The sequence below is a fragment of the Castanea sativa genome, chromosome 11 (assembly GCF_040712315.1).
Source record: "Castanea sativa cultivar Marrone di Chiusa Pesio chromosome 11, ASM4071231v1".
Lineage (NCBI taxonomy): Eukaryota > Viridiplantae > Streptophyta > Magnoliopsida > Fagales > Fagaceae > Castanea > Castanea sativa.
In genome coordinates, this window is record NC_134023.1 from 38,751,676 (window position 1) to 38,775,813 (window position 24,138).

Below are 24,138 nucleotides of genomic sequence, written 5' to 3' on the forward strand. Positions count from 1 at the left end.
GTCCCGAACTTACTAGCACTGGAGGTGTACTAATCAATGAACCCCCGAAACCTACTTTCTTTTCTAACAAAATCAACCAAGCCTAACAGGTCACCACATGTTGTTGATATTGATTGAGTTTGAGGGACTTTTCGCTGATTGAATCCATCCATAAACCTAGATGTAGAAGTAGTTTTCTTAAATAGGAGAGAGTACAAACCGTGGGAGATTGTTATTGTATTTGGCTAGAAGTCTAACTTGTGTTAGGTTTGTTTGTTTGTTTGTTTTTGTTTTTGTTTTAATAGATAGAGTATAAGGAGTCTAGGGACGGTGGGAGAGTATTGTAGAAAGAAATGCTTGTTTTATATTTTATAACTACTACCCAAGAGATAGAACAATGTTTATGTAGCCTCTTGGTTCGAACTCAGAATCTGAACTGATTAGGCCTTTTTTTTTATTTTTTTTTTATAAAGACTAAACCCTTTTGGATATACACCACTATCATCTCTATATATCTCTATATATTAAAAGAATTTAGAAAGTTAGTTATACCTTTAGAAAATGTTAAACATACCCCCAAACTGATTAGATAATCTTTATTTTAAAAAAATAAAAAATAGGGTTAAAATTGTAATTCAACCAAAAGTTAAAAAAAAAAAAAAACTATCAAAGAAATTTTTTTCCTAAAAATTAACACATTTTCTATTTAAATATATTTCATGTACATTTGATAATTTTTTTTTCTAAAAACTAGTACACACTAAACCCACAATTTACTTCTTTACTCTATTTCAAATCCTAAATTTTAGTTTCTTAAAAATTCATTCTTGTGTAACCTTAGAGTACTAATATTGAGGGGTATAAACACCCCAGTATTTTATATTATTTTATTAAGCTGAGATGTAAGGTAAGTTATAAAATAAGTTGGTAAAATATATAAAATAGCGTTTAATAATATAAAATAAATTTTTTTTTTGTTTTTGCATCCCGATGATAATGTCCTAATAATAAATAAATTTAAATTATAAAATTACATTAAACTCAAAATAAGGAAAAATCGTCATTGCGACTATAAAAATACTTATTATTCTTATAAAAAAAAAAAAAAAAAAAAAATCTGAACCGACTCATCGTGAGGAGGAAAACGTAAACGAAAACTAGCAAAAGGCCACAATCGAAGTCCATCGCGAGAGCGAAGCAGAAGAAGAAGAAAGATGTATCATCCCACCAGAGGTGGCGTTCGCGGTGGTCGAGATCGTAAGCTCTCTCTCTCTCTCTCTCTCTCTCTCTCTCTCTCTATTAGGGTTCTTGTCTCCACGCTTAATCCGTTGCTATGCAATTTGATTTCATGGAATTCCTCTTTCCTTAGAATTAATCGAATTTGTGATAGCCTTTCTCTTCTGCGCTTAATCTTTGGAGAATTGTATAATAAATTTATTTTTCCCGTTGAAATTCAAATTACCAATGTTATTGTTGCAGGTTTCTGTGATGCTTATATAACTATGAACAAGCCCTAGTTGTCTCACTAGTTTGAATTTGAAATAAATAGGAAAAAGGAGATGATGGGTTTCTTTTTCTTTTTTTTTTGTTAATCACTAGAGCTTTTTTTAGTATAACTCAAAGTGACTGAATTGAATCCCTTGTGTGATGATGCATAGGTTGATTTGGATAATACATTTTATATATATGTTGATGACGTAGGAATAGAATCTACGAGCAATTGGCCTCACCCCTGACGGGTTAAGCAGTTTATGATCATGCCCAGGAGCATATGTATATGTCTATCATGCTCAAACATGCTGTTTTCAGTATTATAAGCAAGAAAAAAAATTAATTTAAATTTTGGTTTGCAAGCATGTTATGTATTGATGAGCATAATTCAATACCTTGAGGGTTTTGCTTTCGCTTAAATGATGTAAAATTTAGAAAAAATAAATCCTCTAATGGGGATTAAGTTGAAAAATAGTTTTGATAGGATGTCATCTTCCTTCTTATTTGAATCTTTCGGTTAATCTTTGGTGTGTTGCTTGTGATGTACAGAATTTAGTTGGGATGACGTAAAGGCTGATAAGCATCGGGAGAACTATATTGGTCACAGTATCAAGGCTCCTGTTGGAAGATGGCAGAAAGGTGAGATCTTATAATGACTTTAACTTCTGCTATTAAATATTACAGTCCCGAAGCCCTTGGTTGTAGAGATGGAATTTTACTGGGTATGGATCTGTCTTATGTTTACCATTCTTTGTCACATCTATTTAGTTTATTTTAGATTTCACCACTGATTCAAGATGAGGTTCCATGGTTTGTACTTTTTGCAAATGATATTGTGTTAGATTGTCTATTGTTGAGATGATAGTGGGAGTTAACTCTAAGTTGGAAGTGTGAGGGATTATTTAGAATCTAACGGTTTTAGCTAAATGGAAATAAACTTAGCGGTATTTCATTTCACCTGTTGGGTAGCACTATTTCATTTCTGTGTTCCCACTTCCCTCCTTCCTCCCTCTCTCCTTTCTCTGTATTGCCTCTATATTTCCTCATCACTAAAGATTTTGTTTTCATCATATAGTTTTTTAGGCATTAGCTTTGGTAGTTCTCTCTCTCTCTTTCTAGAAGTTTGTTGTAAAACCTATTGGTAGAGTAATTATTTATAGAAGCTCATTGTATGATCTATTATTAGATCATTACTTTATCACCTTCTTATTTTTTGTCCATTAGCTCATTCCCTGTGGGTGCATATGCTTTAGATGTTTGGGATTGATTGGGTCATGCCAAGTTCTGTTGTAGACTTATTATTTTGTTGGCAAAATTAGCTTGGGAAACATAATTCCAATATTTGGAATTTGGTTCCAAGCGGTTTGATGTGGACTATTTGGATAGAACATAATCAACGTTCTTTTGAGGATACTAAGAAGTCATTGGCTCAATTGTTAGACTTGTGCCAGCGAACTCTCTTCAATTGGTCTCGGTGTTGGGATCTCTCGGATTTTTCTTCTCTTATTGATTTTCTTTTGTCTCTTAGAATAGCTTTTTCATTCCTTTATTTCTCTATTTTTCTGTGTTGTTCTTTGTTCACTATTGTGAACACTTTGAATTTTTCATCTCTTCCTTTTTTAATAATATTACTTTCTTACCTATCCCCAAAAAAAAAAAAACTTTTCTTAAAACCTATTGTTAGATTTATTAATTCATAGAAACTTGTCATAAAACCAATTGTTAGAATAATTAATAGAGCCTAAACCGTGTAAATCCTATTTTGATATCAATTAAAAGACCTAATTTCTTCATGCAACACATGTCAAAAGACACGTGATTATAATATTTCAATACATTAAAAATGCATATTATTTAAGTTCTATATGTTTAATAACTATATTTATAATTTGACACCTCGCTTCAATCAGGCTAGTGTCTTTTTGTTGCCTCATGCCTCGGGCAATACAAGGCCTTGGTGCGTTAAGGTTGCCTTTCACCTTTGACTACTAGCATTAATTTTGATGGAATTAATGGCAAAGTCTCAACTCAACTCTCCCTCATTTTTCCCCCAAGAGGAGCCACCCCAAGCTTTGAAAGGATGACTTCATTTATTATCTTATCTTTTCTAGTATTCCCATAAATGTCTTAGCATTGTTGGCTACACTCATAACTGGCTTTGAAAGGATGACTTCATTTCATATCTTATCTTTTCTAGTATTCCCATACATGTCTTAGCATTGTTGGCTACACTCATAACTGGCTTGGTAAGAGGTTTGTTACCATGGTTTTGGCTTTCGGTTAAGTGCACCTTTGTATGGTATTGTAGTCTTGGGAGGTGTGTCTTGGACTTAATATTACCTTCAACTTTTTTTTTTTAAATGTGAAGTGGCTGCTCTTATATCATAAATGCATTTATTTATGTTTTACATTCTCAAATTCTCATATAAGAGCATGAGTTGATAAAGTATCTTCTCTAGTAAGGCATAGTGTTAGTTCCAATATTTCCATGAAGCTTCAAAGATACTAAAAATAGGAAGCTTTTTTTTGGGGGGTAAGAACGCGCTGGAGTTGGTTCAAGACTTTTGATTGAAATCTTGGCCTTTGACTTTAGAAGCTAGGTTGTTTTATTTGTTTTGGTAGAACTATTGCATTACCTATTGTGACAAGGTTTGTGCCTCCTTTTTGGCCCTTTTTAGTGAAAAACAAAACATGTTCTAGTGGCTTTTTGTGGTGGGAGATTACTTCTCTGTTGAGGTGGAGGGAGGGGGTTTTTGAATTAATTTTTTTCCCCGTGGTTCCTTTTTCTATTACTATGAGAGTAAACATATTCTACTATCATATGATTCTGTATAAAATTTGATTGTTATTGAGATAGTTGACTTGAAATCTTTGGGACTAAGGCTCGGTGGTTCTTGTAATTACGATCAGAAAGCTGTTTTGAGAACTGCATTGAAGTGGTAGTTGTCTTTCCTTTTCAATTGTGCATTATCTTCTTTCAATATTAATTTATAAAAGAGCAAAAGGTATTAATTTGTGATATCACATAGAATAAAAAATTGCGGCTAGGGTTTGAATGTCTTAATTATAACTTTATAGGTAGTCTTTAAATTTATCTTCAGTTTATTGTATCTATGATGGTTAAGTAATCATATGATCATTTTCATTTTGTTGCTTACGTGGTAGACATTGCAAAGACTCATATAATGACTTAATATGGAATTACTCCTGGTCATGGTCAAATAGATTAATGATCCATCTCTAGAAATATTGATAAGAAGTAGTGCAGTTAGAACTTTCCCCACTTTTGGCTGCATACTCGAGGGTTCTTTTAATTGTCATCAGTAATTTTTAAAATAAAGTTTTAAGTTTCATCAGTATGAGGCTAATGGCTTGAATTTGAAGTGACTCTCTGATTCGACAGCCACTAGAAACGTTGTTTTGTTGCTGAATTTTGTACAAACTTTGTTTTTTGAATTTAGAAACTTCGCTTACTGCTCTTTCATGTAATACTATACAAATTGTGGTTCTTATCTGATAAGCAATTCTGAATGGCTTCTTTTATTGATGCAACAGGGAAAGATCTACACTGGTATACCAAGGACAAAAAATCTTGGAATGCAGAAATGGAGGCTGCAAAAGAAGAAATAAAAAGAATTAAGGAACAGGAGGAGCAAGCCATGAGGGAGGCCCTAGGCTTAGCTCCTAAACGTGCTAGCCGACCTCAAGGTAATCGGCTTGATAAGCATGAGTTATCTGAACTTGTGAAGCGAGGCTCTACTGCAGAGGACTTGGGTGCAGGCCATGCTGAAGCTGCTCATGTTCATGGTCTTGGTTTCTCAAGGTATGTCTGAAAAAAAAAAAAAAATTGATTAGTTCTGCCCTTATGCCATTCTTCCAATTTGATATTGTATTTCTAGTTTTTTCATGATGCAAAACCAATTTTGAAATACATAATGGCATTTCTGGCTTGCAATTTTTTCTAGAAAGTGTTTGAAATACTGTGACACGGTACAAATACAGAGAAGGATGCCACCATTTTTTGGGGTCAGTGTAAGGTTTAAGTAATGACAGAGTGGGTTAAAAAGTTTTAAAAAAGATAGTTGACTTCAACTGGTTGGGCAAGGGATAATATATGCCCATACGGTTGAACTACCCCGAAAGCTTGTTTATATTAACCTTATCATGGGACAAGTTGTGGATAATTAAGTGTAGGGGTGTAATCAGTTTGGGTCGGCCGGTGTTGGCAGTTTTTGCACCAAACCAAGAATTTCGGTTTTAACATATTGAGCACCAAAACCGACTTGTAAGGAAGGGATGCCAAACTGACCGATTGCATTCGATTTCAGTTCTGTTCAGTCGGGTTTCGGTGTTTAGGATGTTAGAAACAAAAGCAATAAAAAAAAAAGAGAAGAAGGTTTTTTTTTTTTTGTGCATCAAACAGAGATATTATTGAAAGACAAAAGCAGTACAACAACTAACAAGAAAAGCAAGACCAACACAGACTCTGTTTTCAACACAAAATACAGAGCAACACACAGGAAAAAACATAAAACAAAAACTAAGACTAAGCTGCCATCTACAACAAAAGGTAGCAGCTCAGCACCCAAACACCAAGCAAACACAAAAAAATATACTCAAAATCATGTATATATTCAGAGAACATACCAAAATAAGAAAAAACCTATTTTCCTTTGCTTTCCCACATTCTCTCAACACCCAAACACCAAGCACCAAGCAAACACAAGAAACCTATACTCAAAATCAAGAAGATTGTGGTTTTTTTTTTTGGGTTAAACATTTTTGGGATTCTCGAACTTTGTTTTTGAGAGACTAAAAGAAATGGAGAAGAAGAAGGTTGTGGTACTGCTTGTGTGCAACTTTGTTTCTGAGAGACTAAAAGAAATGGAGAAGAAGAAAGTTGTGAGGAGAATGGCAAAATGGAGAAGAGGAAGGTTGTGGGGAGAATGGCTGCAGCTTGAAGTGGGAGAGAAGAGATAAAACATAGGGTTAGTAAGGTTATAAAACAAACCCAAAACCGAGTAGTTGTGTTAATAAAGAGAGAAAAATTAAATATGCATTTACCAAGGGTCGAACCTCGAACCTGAGTGAAAGGTGTGAACACGTGCGTCTTTGCCACTATGCTACTGGGAACTTTCTTGATATAAATTGTATATATTAATATTAATATATTTCGGTTTGGTTTTGGTCGGGTTAGGTTGGTGTTATTGTGTGGGACACTGAAACCGAAACCGAAACCGAAATGTTTCGGTTTCAAGAAATTCAAACCGAAATTGAACCATACCAAAACCGAACTGAAAAATTGGACTCAGTTTGGGCAGTTTTGGCCGGTTTTTTCGGTTTACCAGTTTTTTGCACACCCCTAATTAAGTGCATCTTTTGGAGCAGACTAGAGTTGTCCTTGATTGATCGGTTCTCCAACTTTTATGTGATAAGTTGAATAATAGTTTGAATACTTGGGTATTCAGACACATTTTTTATTTGTTTTAATGCAAATTCAGAAGAAAATATGTATGGTAGGAATGAAGGGGCAATGTGCTGAGGTCACAGAACATGATGATGGTGCTGCTGGCTTCCGAGTTATAGTATGACTTAAACCTGAAACTAATGCTTGGGTGCAGGCCCAGCCATATATGATAAAAAATAAAAAAAATTACTTAAAGAGTGATAAATTATCTTAGGTGTATATTAAAATATTGGCCAAACTATAGCTTACTAATCTATGGTTTGACCGAAATTTAAGTTGCCTACTTATGGTTTAAAATTTAACACTTTACTTACCTGAGGTTTGACTGAAATTTAAGTTGTCTACCTGTGACTTGAAATCTCATGATGCAAGTGTTCTACTGGATTCTTTTTTATCTTATTTGATCTTATATTTTTATGTTTTTTGTGTTTTGGAGGAGAGAGACATAAAAGTGGAACAAAATTACATATTTCGCCTTGTTTTTAGCAGAGGTGGGTTACGAAACTCTAATTGAGCTAAGTTCAGGTGAGTAAAGTGTCAAATTTTAAATCACAAGTAGGTAACTTAAATTTCGGCCAAACCATAGGTGGGTAAGTTATAATTTGCCCTAAAATATTTGTCTTAACTTTTCCAAAAAAAAAAATAAAATGTTTGTCTTACAATTATCATGATTTATTATCTATTATATGGGTGAGTCCAAGTTTGAATTACCATAGTCCGGGCCTGGCCCAAGAATTAAAGTTCTAGAAAGTAGTCTTTGCTTGGGCCTAATGGGCCTCTCATATATGAAAGGTGGGATGTGTGGGTTGAGATGGTTCTTTCTTTTGCCATAGCTTTGTAATTCTTAGCACAGGAGTTACCTGCTTCTTTGTTCATGCCTGGATCAGCCCGATTTCAGCTTGAATTTTCTACCTTTTTCGTTTGGGTTTGGTTTTGGGGAATAGAATCAGTGCTTCTAATCTTTTGAATATGGTTCCTAAAAGTGTGCCTCACGTGTCTTTTGAACAATATCTGGCATAGGTAGCTTGCTAATCATTGTGCTTATGCGGCCTTCTAACTGCATAATTCCAATTGTTGCGTGCATGTGTGAGCATGCACACCTGCTAGAGAAAAGAAACATGACTCCAAGTGAAGTTATGTAGGAATGTACTGTGTTAGGAAACAGGAAACCTAATTCAGATCTATGGGATGAAAACAATAGAAAAGAAAGAGCAGAAAAGATCAATTCACACACAAACAAAAACACAGATTTAGTTTACCCAAAACAAGAGTTATGTGATTATGTCCACAGGGTTGCTGCAATTTTTAATATTGCTACAACAAGAGTTACAGGATCATTAGCACATATATATGACCCTGGGCCACACACATGAGAAACTACGATAATGGGCCTAGGGCATCTAAAGTGTGCTCAATTACTGGGAATAACCCCAAAATTGTACGGACACTAATTTTGTTCAATCTGGGGCCTGTTGGCCCCCAAACCTGTGACATAACCAACACAGTAGATCATTCTCCACATACATCCCATCACTTTGCTTAATTTTTTTTTTTATAAGTAATAAGATTTATTGATATCAAAAAAGGCACACCTTAGGACATAGGAAGTGTACAGGGGTCAACAAATCAAGTAAATCAAGAAAAGAAGTAAATGATTGGTTTTGGAAGCTGACAACCAATCAAATAAGGTTTTAAAGAAAAATAACTTTAGGTCTGGCATAGATCTCTCATTATCTTCAAAACACCTGCTATTTCTTTCCCTACAATGACACCACATTAAACAATGGGGAACAATTTTCCATATATGACCATTTTGATGACGACCAAACCTACCTTGCCAGCAAGCTAGGAGCCCCACAACTGACTTTGCTTAATTGTGACAGCCATGGGAAAAAGATCTAGTTGCTGTCTTTAGATTAGTTTTCAATTTTGACATAAAGAATTTCTTGCGCCCAACTTACTTGCAAGATTTGACAGGGACAAGTCTTGTGTGGTTTTGAAGATCAATCTCATAAGTTATCGGAGATAATTGTACTTTTAAGTGTTATTTTCCTAATTGTCTTTGGCCTAGATTATTCTAGAATTTCTAATGCATTAGGAGTCCTGTATTGGTTTTATCAGGTCTTTTGTTTACTAGTCAAATTAGTAGTCCTAGTAGGTAAGAGTCAATGGGTCTATATAAACATGCAAGCCTGGAGCTCTTCTTCTTTGTTGCACACTGATACTGTTCACAGATAATGTTAAAGTCCCTGAACAGCCACAAACTTCTCCTTTAAATTCCTTCTTTGTGACCTATCAAATCCTTTTCTTTATCTTATTAAAAACCATGAACCCCATATTTTTTCCTAGCCTTTTAGCCATTACTTAACCTTAACCATAAAAACAAACCCTAAATAACCTTTTTGTGCTGCTACCTGAAATTTCTACAACTCTTCTACTGCCAAGTTTCAATTTTCAAACCTTAATCCATCTATCACCCTAAAGCCACTACTTTAAAACCCTAAAGCTCAATGTAAGATTGGTAGGCAGATTCCTAATTTTGTTATACCTCAATTTGTTTTTGAAATGATCAAGTGTTAAAATTTACATGCCCCACCATTTGATTGCAGAGATGAGATCTAGGAAGCACAGACACGGACACGGGTACGACACAGCGACATGAGTAGTTTTTGAAAAATTATGACATGAAATGGCCGGTACAAAACTGGTATAAGATGGGTATGGCACCCTAAATGAAGTGTTTGTGCTTCCTAGGATGAGATTATAATTTTTCACATTGCAAAGTATCTCCCCACTCCCAGCCTTGAAAAGGAAACTGATATTTAATTGAGAACTTGCCATTTTTGCATCATTTTTAGTTGGTTGGAGGCTACTGCTTTAGAAAATTAAGTTTTAAAAAGTTCCTGAAAACAAAAGGTTGCACCTGCTCTAATTAATAGCAATTTTTTTTATTAAAAAAGGAAAGTTCAGAAAACACCTGCTATAAATGCGTTCTCTGCAAAGTTTTTTTCTTCTTTTTTCTTGTTCTTAATAAGAGACTTGTTGGCATATATGCTACTAAATGGCATCTTTCCAGCTATTTCTTAGTGAAGGGATAATTGTTGAACCTGGACCTGCAGCATTTTTACCTTTCAAGATTCACCATTGAATACACAAATTAAGATTTTTTTATTTTTTTTATTGAGAAACGAATACACATATTAAGATGGTATCACTTCAATGCAACTTCAGCGTGTTGTTTTATTTTATATTGGACATCTAATTAAATATCCTAGTGGTGAAATTTTAAAATTTATATTCCAACTGAGTACATTTATGGTAGCTAGCTGTCTACTCTCTGTTTTCTTTGACATGGCATACAGTAATGCACTGAACATTTTGGAATTTAAATATGGAGAGACCCATACAAATTACTTAAATTATCCATGAATGGTCAAGCATTAGAGTTGCCAACTAATGCATATATGGGGCTTTTTAAAGAGATTTTAGGATTTTTTTTTTTTTTTCACATCATGTTTGGTGTTTAGAGCTGCTCTTTCTAATACTTAAAAAGACTCCAATGAAATTGTGACACCGTACCCTTTAACTCTAACTTGGTGACCTTTTACTATATTTGGTTCTTTTGATTTTACTTTATGTATTTACATTCGAGTGTGAATCTTGGCACCAACCTTTGTACCAAGAATCTTATTGACACACCCTTCTGTTTCTTTTCTCTTTTACTTTTTTCTTTCATCTTTCTTGTCTTTTCTCCTCTATGTTAATTCTTTTTATGTACTGCAGATTACCTCGCCCTGGGGAGGAAACAAGTTCTCTTCAACCCACAGTGAGTGATGTTTCACCTGATACAAGAAAGGTGTCTATGGCTGATCAGTCACCAAGAAACACTCAAGAAAAGGAATCGGAGGATGAAAGCAGTCGAAAGAAAAGGAGGCGCGAAGAGAAGAAAAAGGAAAAGCATGAAAGGCGCGAGAAGCGGCATTCTCATGATTTGGATGACAAGAGGAAACACAAGAAAGACAAGGAGAGAAGGAGACACGACTCAGACTAATATGTTCATAAAAATTTGTAACTTGTATTTCACTCTTCTATGTTTGTGATAGATTTATTTTTTGGAATTAGATTTTACATATTTTATGTAGTTTCAACTTTCAAATGAAGATTATATGTTTGTATTTGTGCTGGTGACAGACAGACAGACTTTCACGACTGCACAGTCTATATATAACCGCAGATAGAAGAGAAAATTTGTGTTCACAACTCATGGCTGCAATTTTTATCACAATCATGATGTAGTTGACTGTGAATGTGTTACAAATCCAATTGAGTTTGTTGGTTACTTTGAAGGAACCAAGACTTCTTAATAAAATTAAATAAAAACTAAGCATGTAACATTCCTTCTCCCTTCAAATCAGCCCTTGTCCTCAAGGGTTTAATCTGAAAATGATTGTTGCATAAGAGCTCGATCTTCCCAAGTTGCTTCTCACCTACTAGATCACTTCATGGGCTTCAAAGGATCTTATGACCGAGTATCTACAGAGGTGAAAAGCTATTTGGTGTTGCAAAACTATCTTTAACCTGATTTAAAAGTTGTTGCATGCTTGAATAGTGTGAAGGTGGAAGTGGAGCTTTCATGTCCTTCTTATCTTCGAGTTTGCATTGCCCGTTATTTTTCTTAGTTAGCTTCTTTTGTTCATAGAGAGCCAAATTCCTCTCTTTGGTTGCGCATTGCCCACCACCCTCTTTAGTTGACGTCTCTTGTTCATATCTAGCCAAAACGCAAGACTTGTATCTCTTTCAGTTTGTCCATTGTCCATGCATTCCAATAACTTCGAGGGAGTCTGGACCTCCAAAGTCCAAAGTGAATACTAATAATATTTTTCAGCTCCTTTATTAATCCGCCATATAAATAGATGGCTTTATAAGATAAACCTAATATTTAAATTCAAAAGAAACCTAATCTTTAACTACAGCAAATAGATAAGATTGATTCAAATACTAAGCTAACAATTTATCATATTCATTATCTGATTACCCAACTCCTAATAACAAAAATAAAATCTTAAATAATAAAATTAAATAAAAACTAAGCACGTAACAGAATGGTGAAGAAAGAATAGAGAGTCTATACGAAAGTTGCTACATCCGAATCTCTCTCTCTATATATATAAAAGCTGAAGTATCTATACTATTACTTAAGAGGCTTCTCCTATTTGGGTTCCTCATTTTTTTGGTTCAAAAATGTTCCTACATCCCTATGTTTAAATAGAGAAAAAACTAAAGGACAATCCAGTAAAAATACAACTCTAACTCCTACTTAAACATTGCATAAAAAATAGGGTCACTCTTTTGCTATTTTCAAATTGCTTTATCAACTTATAAATTCGATTTTCAAAATAAAAATTATATATATGAAATAAAAACACAAATTTTTTTTTAGCTATAAAATAGGACCACTAAAAAAAAAAGTCTTATCGCACATGTGAATTGCATGTGATAAGGCTAGTAGCATTTAATGTTGTTAAGCTTATGTTGCTCCAACTCATCTATCACGTCATTAGCCACATAATCATTTTTTTTTCTTAGTTATTTTTTATTTCTAATTATTTAGAATATTAAATATATAAATAGCTTGACTTCAAACATTGATTTTTAGCGGTTTTAACTTTACATATGACTTTTTCTTTACCTCCCTCTCTCTCTCTCTCTCTCTCTCTATACACACACACACACACACACACACAATAAAATCAACGAAGAATCAAAAACCAAAAACAATGTCTATGCATATCTATTTATATTATATATTATAATATAATAATGGAAGTTTGCAATAAATTTTATAAAACTTTTTTGTGTTACATCACTAGAATCCTTTCTTTTCTTTTTCTTTTTTTTTTTTTTTTTGCAATTTTTCTATTCTATTCAACCTTTCATCATCTTCAACTCCTAGCTTTTTAATTTAATCATTCATATCCTCAAATCATTGTCTTCTTTAATTCTTAATTTGATTCCCTTGATAGATTTTTAAATTTTCTCCTTTATATCTTCTTAAATTCTACCATTTCATTTTATTAAACCTTTCATCTACTTCCACCCTTCCTTTTCCATCTCATTTTTCATATGAATTTCTTATTACTTCATTTCCAGCTCTCTCTCTCTCTCTCTCTCTCTCACTCTCTCTCTCTCCAAGTTGTACACAATAAAAATAGTCAATATTCTTGGTCTATCCAATTTTTTTTTTTTTTTTTGTGGATTTTTTTTTATTGTTTCAGCTACACTTTTTTTTTTTCACTAATGGTTCTTTTTGTTATTATATTGTTGATTTAATTGTCACATCACATTCGTTTCTCTTTTTGGCAAATTTGTATCGATTTTATGCATATTTAGGTCTTTCGATATTTTAATTCCCGATCACCTATTCTTTTTCTTTATCCCATTGGTTTGATTTCATTTGGGTATTAATTAGTTGTTTTGTAAGTTAGAATTTGATTTTTTTAGTGATCCATTTGGATATTCAACTATGAGACTTTACTAAGTTCTATTTATACTTTAATCCTTTTGGGTAGATACATTTGTAATTTTTGAGAGAAGGTACTATTAATAGGTGTATTAGAAGTACTTTATAGTGCCACTTATTCAGACAAAAGCAAAGGTTAGTCAAACCAAAATAATTAGATGAGTGACGACACATAGCTTTTCCAATTTTAATATTAATATTAATATTAATAATAATATTATTATTATATAAGGATACATATAGAAACTTAATTATGAGATTTTGCTAATAATTTTTTATTTAACAATCTTATTGGATGGACAAATTTGTAAATCTATAAAGAAAATAATCTCAATAGATTATCAACAACAAATTGTTTTCTTAATCGCTCCAATTAATCATTGTTAAGCAATGATTGATATATCATTTTATTTGTTTGCAAAGCATCTTCACATGGGTATGTTTTGATTCGGTATATATTTATGAATGTATTGAGATAAGCAATGTATTCAAGAAAAGAAATATGATCAAACTTTATATACTTCAAAAGAGATAGATTGGTTTGGGATTAAAGATAACATTAATATAGAAGGCTACAATTTGAAGTTTTATGAATGATGGAAAAACTCTATTTTTCTCATTCCTTTCTAACTATCATGATTGAAAATTTTAATTCTCCCTATATTTTATTACTTGCAAATTGACTCATAATATGGGTAAATGAAAATTTTAATACAAAAAAGAAAGTAATATATATATATATATATATATATATATATATATATATAGCACGTTTCGTACTCCTTGTTTATTTCATAGACTTGTTCTATGGTCTTAACATGGTAGTCTGTTTTGAACGCTTTGCTCAAAGACCATGAAGACTTATAAAATTGGCTGGTGGCTACTTTTGGGATATTCCAATCTCCTATGTCTAGATCTAGATCGGATAGCTCATAAGACTCCAAATTAAGTACTCCTATGTCTGCTGGGATATTTGGAATGGATGATGGTTAGGAACATCTACTGCTAGTAGAAGAGGAGCTTCTAAACAACCTATTCATGATTCTGGGGTTATAAGTTTAAATCAATGATTACAACCTAGTCACCTTTGTCCTCAAATTTCTGGATCTAACCTTTAGATATAAAACAAAAGTGTACAACAGTGGGATAGAAACTTGATCTGTGAACTCCTACTTGCCGGACTCTCCTCCAATAATGGGGACCACCCTAACATGCCTTCTCTCGACTTCACACCAACTGACCAAATCAAACCTAGGAAGATTTTCGGCCACTTTAAGGCTTAGAGACCACACAGACTTTGGTAACAAATCTCACAAGTATAAATCTGCAACAAATTTTAGGGTTAAACACAAAAATAGGGAGAATCGGGATAACAGGGAAGTAAAGGTTAATCTAAAAAAATAATCACAGAGTAACAAATAGAATGGTTAGAAGGAGGCTCAGCCTACCATTTGCAGATGTCATAGAAAATGATGAAATAATAGCAGAGGAAGAAATAAATAAATGGGAATGGAAGAGTTATCATGAAATAGACGTAAAACAAAATATAAGGTATGGGAGATATATCCATAAAATAATTTAAAATAATTATAATGCCAAAATAATCTGGATAATTATGGCGGCAGTGTCGACCAACTTGATTTAATGATAAATAATAACTTACAACTCCGACCAGCCCAAACTTGGCCCTGATACCAAAAGGGGGGTAAGTTACAAATTAAGGCCGATTGTGGCCATGTGCGGAAAATACAGATAAAGGCCGGCTGAGGCCATATGGTTACAGTGATGAACACTGGCTAGTGTAATACAAAAATAAAATTGAGCCATCAGATTACAATGCTAAGGGTTGTAAAGAGGAGGCAAAGCTGAGTGAGGTGTTTTGGAGTTCTTCCTAAAACTGGAACCTCTGAGGTATTTCGCTGTGAAATTGGACCTGCTTCAGAATGGAGGAGAGGCTGCCTTATATAGGTTGGAGGGAGCCTTGGATGCTGTCTGAAGACTGCTGGAATCATGGAGGGTGAAATGCTTTTACTGGGGTGAAAACTGTTTCTACTGAAAGCAACAGTAATTTGAATGATTATGTCTGTGAACAGTAACTTTTACTGTTCCAATGAATAGTGCTTTGTCCCCTTGCTTTTTCGGATTTGGTCACTGTTGAAATAGTAACCTGTCGGGGAATCTGCTGGGTGCTAGTACCGTTCATGATGTGGGTACTGTTCATATCAGTGGCTGGTGCTGATATTGAATAGTAACCGGACTGGGATTTTTCTCCTGAGTTGCTTTGGACAAGATGCTTTTAATCACTATCCAAATTATACCCACTGTAAGGATCTTGGGAATCCTGAAAAGGGTCAATTGGATTATGATTGACTGATGCTACTGAAGCAGTGGGAGAAATCTGTTCTTCTAATTCTAGCTGCTGTGAGTGAGCTATTAACTGTTGGGCTAATTCTTTTAACTCTTTGCTAGATTTTTCGGTAATCTGAACAGAGTCTAGGCTAGACTGAGACCTTGTTCTGTGAGCAATGGGTTGCTGGATTGGAGGAGGATAGTCTTTATAGACTTGGTTGATGATTTGTTCAATCCTTAGACTGTCCCACCATTTTACTGAAAATTCTCTGTCTAAGAGATTGGTATTGATCTTGTAATCCCCTTTGCTAATCCAGTGGATTCTATACCTTTGGGAGAAAAGCAGAATTACTAGAAATTGGGAGCGGTGGCTTGAAGTCTTATATCTTGAATCAAAAAACCTCAAAGCATCTTGCAATGGTTCAGGAAAGATCTGAGGGATTGATCCAAACATTTCCCACCACTTTAGGAACCAGGAAGGAAGCTGGCCGAAGAAGTCTCTGCTAAACATTAAGAACCATGAATGATTGTAATTATGATTTTGAATGAAGAGAACTTTCTCAAAGGCATCAATGTAGTCATAATAACTATAATAGAGTGCTGAGCCAGAAGGGGATCTTAAGTTCTTGAGGATCCTTAATTCAGAAGGATGACGTCCCCAATTTTGACAACTGACAAATCCTATGATAATGAATTTATGGTAGAACAACTACTGAGGGGTCCCTGCCATTGAAGATGTTTTCTACTTGGACTGATTTTTCCTGGTTGAAGATACTTTTATAAAACTTGATATTTTTCTCTGGATGCTTGGGTAAGAAATGCCAACCTTGTGGCAGAACTTCCATGGCTAGAGCAAGAGGATCTGTTATATGAACTTGGTGAGGCTCAATATAAGAGATATGCTGGAGGAAAGATTTCTTAACATAAGAAGAGTTTCCTCTCTTGGTTGGATAAGAAGGCTTTTGGGTTTGGATAGGGCCAAAAGGTTCTTCTACAAGATAAGGGTTGGTTGCTTTTGGTGCTGGAGAGGCTAAGGCTGAACTGAAGCTGGGCTGACCATAAGGTGGCCTTTCATAATTTGGCTTTGGAATTGTTGAAACCAAATAACGATTGGCAATGGTTGAGGGTGAAGCAAGGTTATCTTGTCTAGGGCTTTTTGCTTGGGATAATGGGACAATTTGGCTAGGAGTGATTGGTATGAGCTTTCTTGAGTTCTGTGCTTGGCTAGTACCAACAGGGTTTTGCTGTTTAGGCAATTTTGGGGGCTGGGGCTGTTGTACGGGTTTCTTCCCGGACATCTTGTCTATGACTCTGCAAAAATTCACGGGTTAGGAAATCAGGGATGCTGTTCTGGCTTCCTTCAATGAATTCTAAATCAAAGTCAAAAACTGAAAGGATGGCTTGCCATCGTGCAAAAATATGTTTTGATGCAATTTTTTGAACATCTTTTTCTAAAACATGTTTTGCTGATTTACAATCAATTCGGACCAAAAACTTTTGATTCAAAAGATCGCTTTGAAATTTTGAAGTGCATAGTACAATAGATAGTATTTCTTTCTTAATAGTACTATAGTTAATCTGAGTGGGAGTCCATATTCCCGAATGGAAACAGACTATCTGTTCAGGAGAATTAGAACCAACACGCTAGAGGAGGATGCCACCATAACCTATGTTTGAGGCATCAGTCTGGACAATTTTGAAAGAATTGTCAGAAGGAATCCCTAAACAAGGAAGGGTTTTGACATAATGTTTGATATGCTGGACGACCGTGGTATGGGCTGGAGTCCAGGGGGATGGATTGGTTCGAAGTCCATCAAAAAGGAGTTTGCATTGTTGTCTGAGATTTTGATAGAAATCTGAGATGTAATTGAGAGAACCTAGAAATCTCTGAAGCTGGGTTTTATCTAGGATTTCATCTGGAAACTTATCTGCAAACTGGATAGCTCTATCTATGGGCTTGATTACACCATGGTGGATATTAAAACCTAAGAAATGAACTTTAGTTTGGAAAAGTTTAATTTTGGGAGCTGAAACAACAAGACCATTGAGCTTGATGGTATTGAGGAATGCTCTTAAGTGCTTCCGATGTTGTTCCAAAGATTCTGAGAAAATGAGTACATCATCGATGTACACAATGGCATGACTGGAGAATGGATTAAAAATCTCATTCATGATATTTTGGAATTCAGAAGGTGCATTTTTTAGACTGAAGGGCATCACATTCCATTCGTAATGGCCAAAGGGTGTGGTGAAGGCTGTTTTATACCTATCAGGCTCTCTGATTTGTATTTGCCAAAATCCACTCTTCATATCAAACTTACTGAAGACTACTGCCTTACTTAGCCTATTGACTAAGTCTTTTTTGTTGGGAATTGGGTACCTTACCCACTCTAAGACTTTGTTAAGGGGCTTGTAGTTGATGACTAGTCTAGGAACACCCCTTTCTATCTCAGCATTTTTCTGGACATAAAAGGCTGGACAAGACCACGGTGATCTAGACTTTCTGATGATTCCTTTCTTAAGGAGGTCCTCTATCTCTGCCCTGCAAATATCCATAAGTTCCTGGTTCATTTGGATAGGTCGAGCTTTGGTAGGGATATCCTTTTCATTGAAATCTTTGACATAAGGGAGAGCTATCTCGTGTCTCTTTCTATGCCAAAAAGCTGTGGGTAGATCAGAGCAGACTTCCTGCTTAAGTTTTTCCTCAAACTTTCTGATCTCTTCTTGGAGGGTTTTGCAAGTTAGTTGGTCCTCAACTTTCTTGTATCTTATTTCGTCCTGGAGGTACTAAAGATGTATGGTCTTGGCACTAATCATGTTTAAGGTTTTGGAGACAAAGTTTGCTTGGATAGTGCTAATGTTTCTAGGCACTGGTCCACTAAGAAACTTAAACTTGATGGTTTGGCCAAAGGGTTGAGTAGTAAGTTCTTTACTATCCACTGTGAAAGGGTAAAGGATGCAAAGGAAAGGATTTCCTAAGATGACCTTGTCTGTCATATTTTTGACAAGAACAAATGTGGTTTTGAAACACATGTTATCTTGGCAAACATGGGCTTTAGAAAGTTTGAATTCAATCTGCATTTTTCCGCCACTTGCGGATGTCAATCGTTCCCTAGACTTTTTAAAGTATTTGGAGGGAATGATTCCTTCTTGGATGCAGTTAAGATTAGCACCTAAATCAATTAAGGCTATGACCTCGAATTCAAAATCTTTGCTAATGACAATCCTAACTTTGGAATGTCATTTATGAAAGTTAATCCTAGTGATAGCATCTAAGAACAATTCTTTACTGGGTTCATAGATGAGATCAGCTGTAGGGTCAACTGTTTGATTAACTTCATTATCTGAGGAATCTTCCTCATTGCTTTGATAAGAAGTGTTTTCTAAGGGTTGAGTTTTCTAGAGGGCTTTTAGACTTTGCTTTAAGGTTCTAATTTCACTCCTGGTTTCCTTGGTTCCTCTTTGAAGGTCGTTGATCTTAACTTCCTTCTTGGACTAGACAACCCTATTGTGTATTTGTACTGGATCAACCTTGGGTTGTTGGTTTCTAGGCTCAGGTTTGCTAGTTTCTTGTACTAACAGTTGATGGGTTAGGATAGGTTTCTGCGGCTTGACAGTTGGGTCATTTGTTCTTATGTGAGAGGATTCGGTGCTACAATCCTTCTTGAGATGGTCACGCTTGCCACAACTGAAACATTTCCCTGGTTTAAGTAGGACATGTTTTTCAAGCTTCCTAGCTTTTTTGTAAGTGTAATCTTTGGAAATTATCTTTGGCCGATGGCATCTGCTAGCACGGTTTTCAAGCCTTTTCATTTTCAGGTGTTTCCATTTGGCTTCTAGTGGTTCTTTCTCATTTTCAGTGTCAGAGGAGGAACTGCTAGAGGTTGTACGGATATCTAAGATCTTAAGCTGACTTGGTGAAGGAATGGCTGGTTTATTCTTCACTAGTTCTTCTAGCTTTTGGGCAACTATTTCTAAGGCTGTTTTGTCCTTAGGGTAACTGTGTGGCTTGGTTGAAAGCTTCTCAAGGGGTGGATGGTTAGACCTAACAACGTCCTTGGTTGCATCGGGTCCTTCTATGGTCCAAGTTTTGGTGAGAACACAAAACTGCTTGTGCTGGCCAAAATATCTTTCAAAGTATATGAAAAAGGGGACATTACGGGATATTTCCCTTATGAATGTCGTCCATGCTTCCAATACTTTTTCCTTTTGATCTCTGGTATAATTGGCTTTGTAAGCTTCTCTTTTAGTCCTGTTTTCCTCAGAACTAAACTCCTTACCTAACTCTTCTAGGTCAAGGACGAATTCTCTGTTTAACACCAAGATATTCAGAGATTATTCTTGCTGATCTGGAGGTTGTTCCATATCAGTTACATATGGGGATGGGGAGGATTGCTCACGATCGTCTTCCTCATTGACAATCGAATCCTGTTTGGCTGTGTAGCAAGGTGTGGTGAGTTGGGAATTGGTTCTAACTCCCTGAAGTTGTACACCTAAGTCTCTTCTAGACCTTGGGAATGGTGATCCTAGAGGTCTGGTTAAGCTACACTGGGATGCAGATCTATCTCTAAGGTAGATAGGTGACTGCCTATGGGGTTGCTGAAGATCGGTTGGAGATCTAGACCGGGATATATCTAGAGGTGGTCTACACTCATAATCTAGAGGAGTGCTAAGCCTAGATCTGTCGAAACTTAACCTAACCATGTCGTCGGCTAGTTGTTGGACAAATTCTAGATTTGGATTCTGGGCTGGGTTTTGGATCTGTAGAGTATGGTTCTCATTCTCTAAAGTCCAATTGGCTGGGAAAGTGACTTCTGACCATTTGAGGGTTTTAGGAACCTGAATCTTGGCACTAGGGTCAGTGGTCTGGATGAGGGTTGTCTCACCTTTCTTTCTCCTATCAAGTGCTCCAACATTCATGTTCGTTCTCATGCACTTGTAGTATACTCTGTATATCAAGGCGATCTGACTGGTTCCCTGTGTCATGAGGGTTCCATGGGTCTTGATATTGAGTGTGAGGGCTTTGATAACTGTGTTGTCATGGAGATAGATAGTAAAATCTGGGAAACAGTTAAAACGGATGGGTCCGTTGCTAAGACTGGTTTCTATGGTTCCTAGGAGGCTGTTGTCGAATCTAATGTGACAAGCATCTCTAAGGGCCATGAGGATTGAACTGTTCAAACCTCTTCTAGTGAGTGGTTTCACTCCAACTTGGACTAATCCTATGTGTAGGAAGTTATGTCCTTTGTCTTTATATAAATATATATATATAAAGGGACAAAGCTTGAAACCAAGCCCAACCCAGATGAGATTGGCTTAGGATGGAAGCCACATACAACTAAATTGTATAGGTGGGTGGTCAAGGTCAACACTTTGATTCCTGGTAGCTACATAGGGGTAATTAAAGAAAGATGATCAATAAAGACAGCAATACATAAGAAGATTTAAGGTAGGAAAAGAGAGATTCTTATTTAAGTCCTTCCTCGGGCTAGCTGAGGAACAATTGTTCTTTAGGAAAACGCCTTTCCATTTTACAATGGTCACTTTCTCTCTCTAACTCCCTATTTCTCTGATCCTCCCTACACGGTAGATCTTCCTTCCTATATATAGTTGTTTGGATTGCATCTCAGCCTTCCACTTGGAAGGCTATTGATCTTTCTCTAGATATTTGTTCCATTACTGCCTTACTGGTAGATGTAGAGCAGGCTACAGGCTGTGGGAGCACTTATGAGGGGTCAATCTGTCATTATTGTAGTAAACTGAGTTGGTATAGTGCATTAAATGTGAAGGTGATGGAAGCTCTATCTGAAAGCTTTCTCCTACCTTTGCTTGTACGTCACTACGATCCTCCTTAGCCTTCAACCTTATGGCCTTGGTGGCTTATCTCTAGTATTTCGAGAAGTATCTATTCCTCGAGCTTCTCGAGTGGGTTGTCCTCCTCGGTTTCCCTGACATGGCTTTCTTGACTGCTCTAGGCCTGGTTTGGTGAATAGTTAGGCCCAGTTACACCTCAAGTATATCCTACTTGATGGTTCCCTCTCTTTGGGCTTCCTCCTCCCACAATATATATAATTTTTTATTTATAGAGAACACAAAATTTCATCACTTAAAAAAGAAAAGAAAGCAATAGAACATTTTTTATTTAACAAAAATTTATTGGATTATTGCCCTTCTTGGTTTGGACCCTTTGGTAAAGAGATATATAAACAAAGATCATTTCTTAATTAATAATTTAATACATCTAAAATGAAATTCTCTTATGAAAAAATAAACACTTTGTTACAAATGATTAATCTTGATATATGATTTTATGAATATTTTAAAAGATAAATTATCTATTATATTTAATTTTAAAAAAAAATTTCTTGCGCATTACATGAATTTACAACTAATTATGGTAAAAATAGCGACATACAGGTTGCGGTCAATTTCACTTGAATTCTATACCTTTTAGCCTGTTAGACGCCATGGGAATCTCCATAAAGCAGGTAGAGGGCCAGCATATAGGGACCTAGGATTGGAAATTGGGAGCCCTATATGCTCATTTTGTAGGGAAGCTAGCTAGGCAATAATTGCAAGTTTCTCTTTGGTCTCTAGTTGGTGTCCTCTGCCTAGTGGCTTGGGTATAGAATTAATCAACCCCAATGATTGGATGTCATAAATTGTGACACTTGGAACCAACGTGGTATTTTTTTTTTTTTTGGACTGCCGTACAAGTTTCTACAAGGAATTTGCTTCCACATGGATGATATTGGCATAATTTTTGACATAATTTTGTGTCACAGTTTAAGTTGTTGTTAGTAAAAATGTATTCTCATATGGCCTATTAAGTATAGACCATGCTAATGAATGTTCTTAGAGTATTGGTTAACAATTCATTTTAAGAAAATTTTAATATCATTTTTATGAAAAATGAAAAAAACTGTTAAAATATTAATTGTTTTATTTTATTTTTCTATAAAATTATTCTTTAAATAGATTATTAACTAATACCCGGACATTCGTTAGCATTTTCTTTAGTATATTATTTTTAATCACAACTTGCTGTACGAGAAGTTACCACACTTTTTTTTTGAGAGGAAGACCAAATTCAGTAAACAAGAAAAGGATTACAACAAAGAGCCACAAGCAGAGAAACAAAGAGGGCTCTAGCTCAGATGGGATACACACGGTGGAACAACACCTTTCCAAATTTGAGTACAATGGTTGAACTTAGCTAATTGAGCAAGCACGTGAGCAGCTTTGTTGTAGTCCCTTTTCAAGTGGGAGAAAGAGCAGCAAGAGAAGGAAGCTTTAGCCTGCAAAATGCCCTCCACCAGGTGCCCGGCTTCACCTCCTGTGTGACCTTGGTCGATAGCATTGACAGCCGAAAGAGCGTCAGATTCGAAGATGACTTGGGAGAGCTCCATTTCCTGAGCCAACATAATGCCTTGCTCAAGAGCATATAATTCCGTCCAGTCTGGGGGAAAATGCGAAGGCAGAGGCTTGCAAAGGGCTGCTAAAACACTGCCAGCCGAGTCCCTTATGATCACCCCAACCGCTGCATCTCCACCAAAGTCAAGAGAGCTCACCCCATCAACATTTACTTTGAACACTCCAGGAGGTGGGCGAGACCAGCACATAGAAATGGAAGGTTTTGGTGGGAAATCCATCTTGATGGCTCCATGGAAGTCATTGATTAATCTCTGAGCTAACTCCCAAGTTTGGAGGGGTGAAAGGCAGCCTTCATCATGGAAACGGAGGTTTCTATTGATCCTTGTAATCTCTCGATTCCATCAGCAAATTGAGCGGGCAGTCTTGCCACAGGGCCCAGACAGAGAGGGCAAAATCACAAGTAATTAAGCTGTGAGTTAAGCTTTCAATTTCCTCATCACAGATCGGGCAGGTGGCGTTGGAGCACAGACCTCTCAATTGCAAATTGATCCTAGTGGGCAGGCCATTTAAGCAAGCCCTCCAAGCAAAAATTTTGACTTTTTCAGGCAGATCTAACTTCCACAGGTTCTTCCAGAGGGAGGAATAAGGGTCACCTGCAGAGCATTCTGCAGTCTCAGATGATTCAAGGAGGTTAACAGAAACATAATAGGCACTTTTAACTGAAAAGTCTCCTCTTTTATTCCCGGTCCATATAACTTTGTCATCTGGCAGATTGAAGCTTAAGGGTATCTTGAGGATAGTGTCTGCTTCAAAAGGAAGGAAGAGGACTCTGATTAAGTCGGCCTTCCACCACACAAATTGCAACAAAAGTTGTGTCCTGACATAATTCTAGTAGGAAATGCATTTTGTGTGTTAGGCAATGTACGGTGTTATCTAACTTGCCATGGGCTCGACCATC

The 24,138-nt window shown here is 35.8% G+C and overlaps 1 protein-coding gene across 1 annotated transcript; it reads left to right on the forward strand.

Moving 5' to 3' along the window:
* Nucleotides 1–971: 971 nt before the first annotated feature.
* LOC142617108 (uncharacterized) lies at nt 972–11,194 on the forward strand. Its single transcript, XM_075789804.1, has 4 exons — nt 972–1,236; nt 2,020–2,109; nt 5,026–5,293; nt 10,721–11,194. The coding sequence occupies exons 1-4, from the start codon at nt 1,194–1,196 to the stop codon at nt 10,986–10,988; spliced, it is 669 nt and encodes a 222-aa protein (XP_075645919.1). The 5' UTR covers nt 972–1,193; the 3' UTR covers nt 10,989–11,194.
* The last annotated feature ends 12,944 nt before the right edge of the window (nt 11,195–24,138 follow it).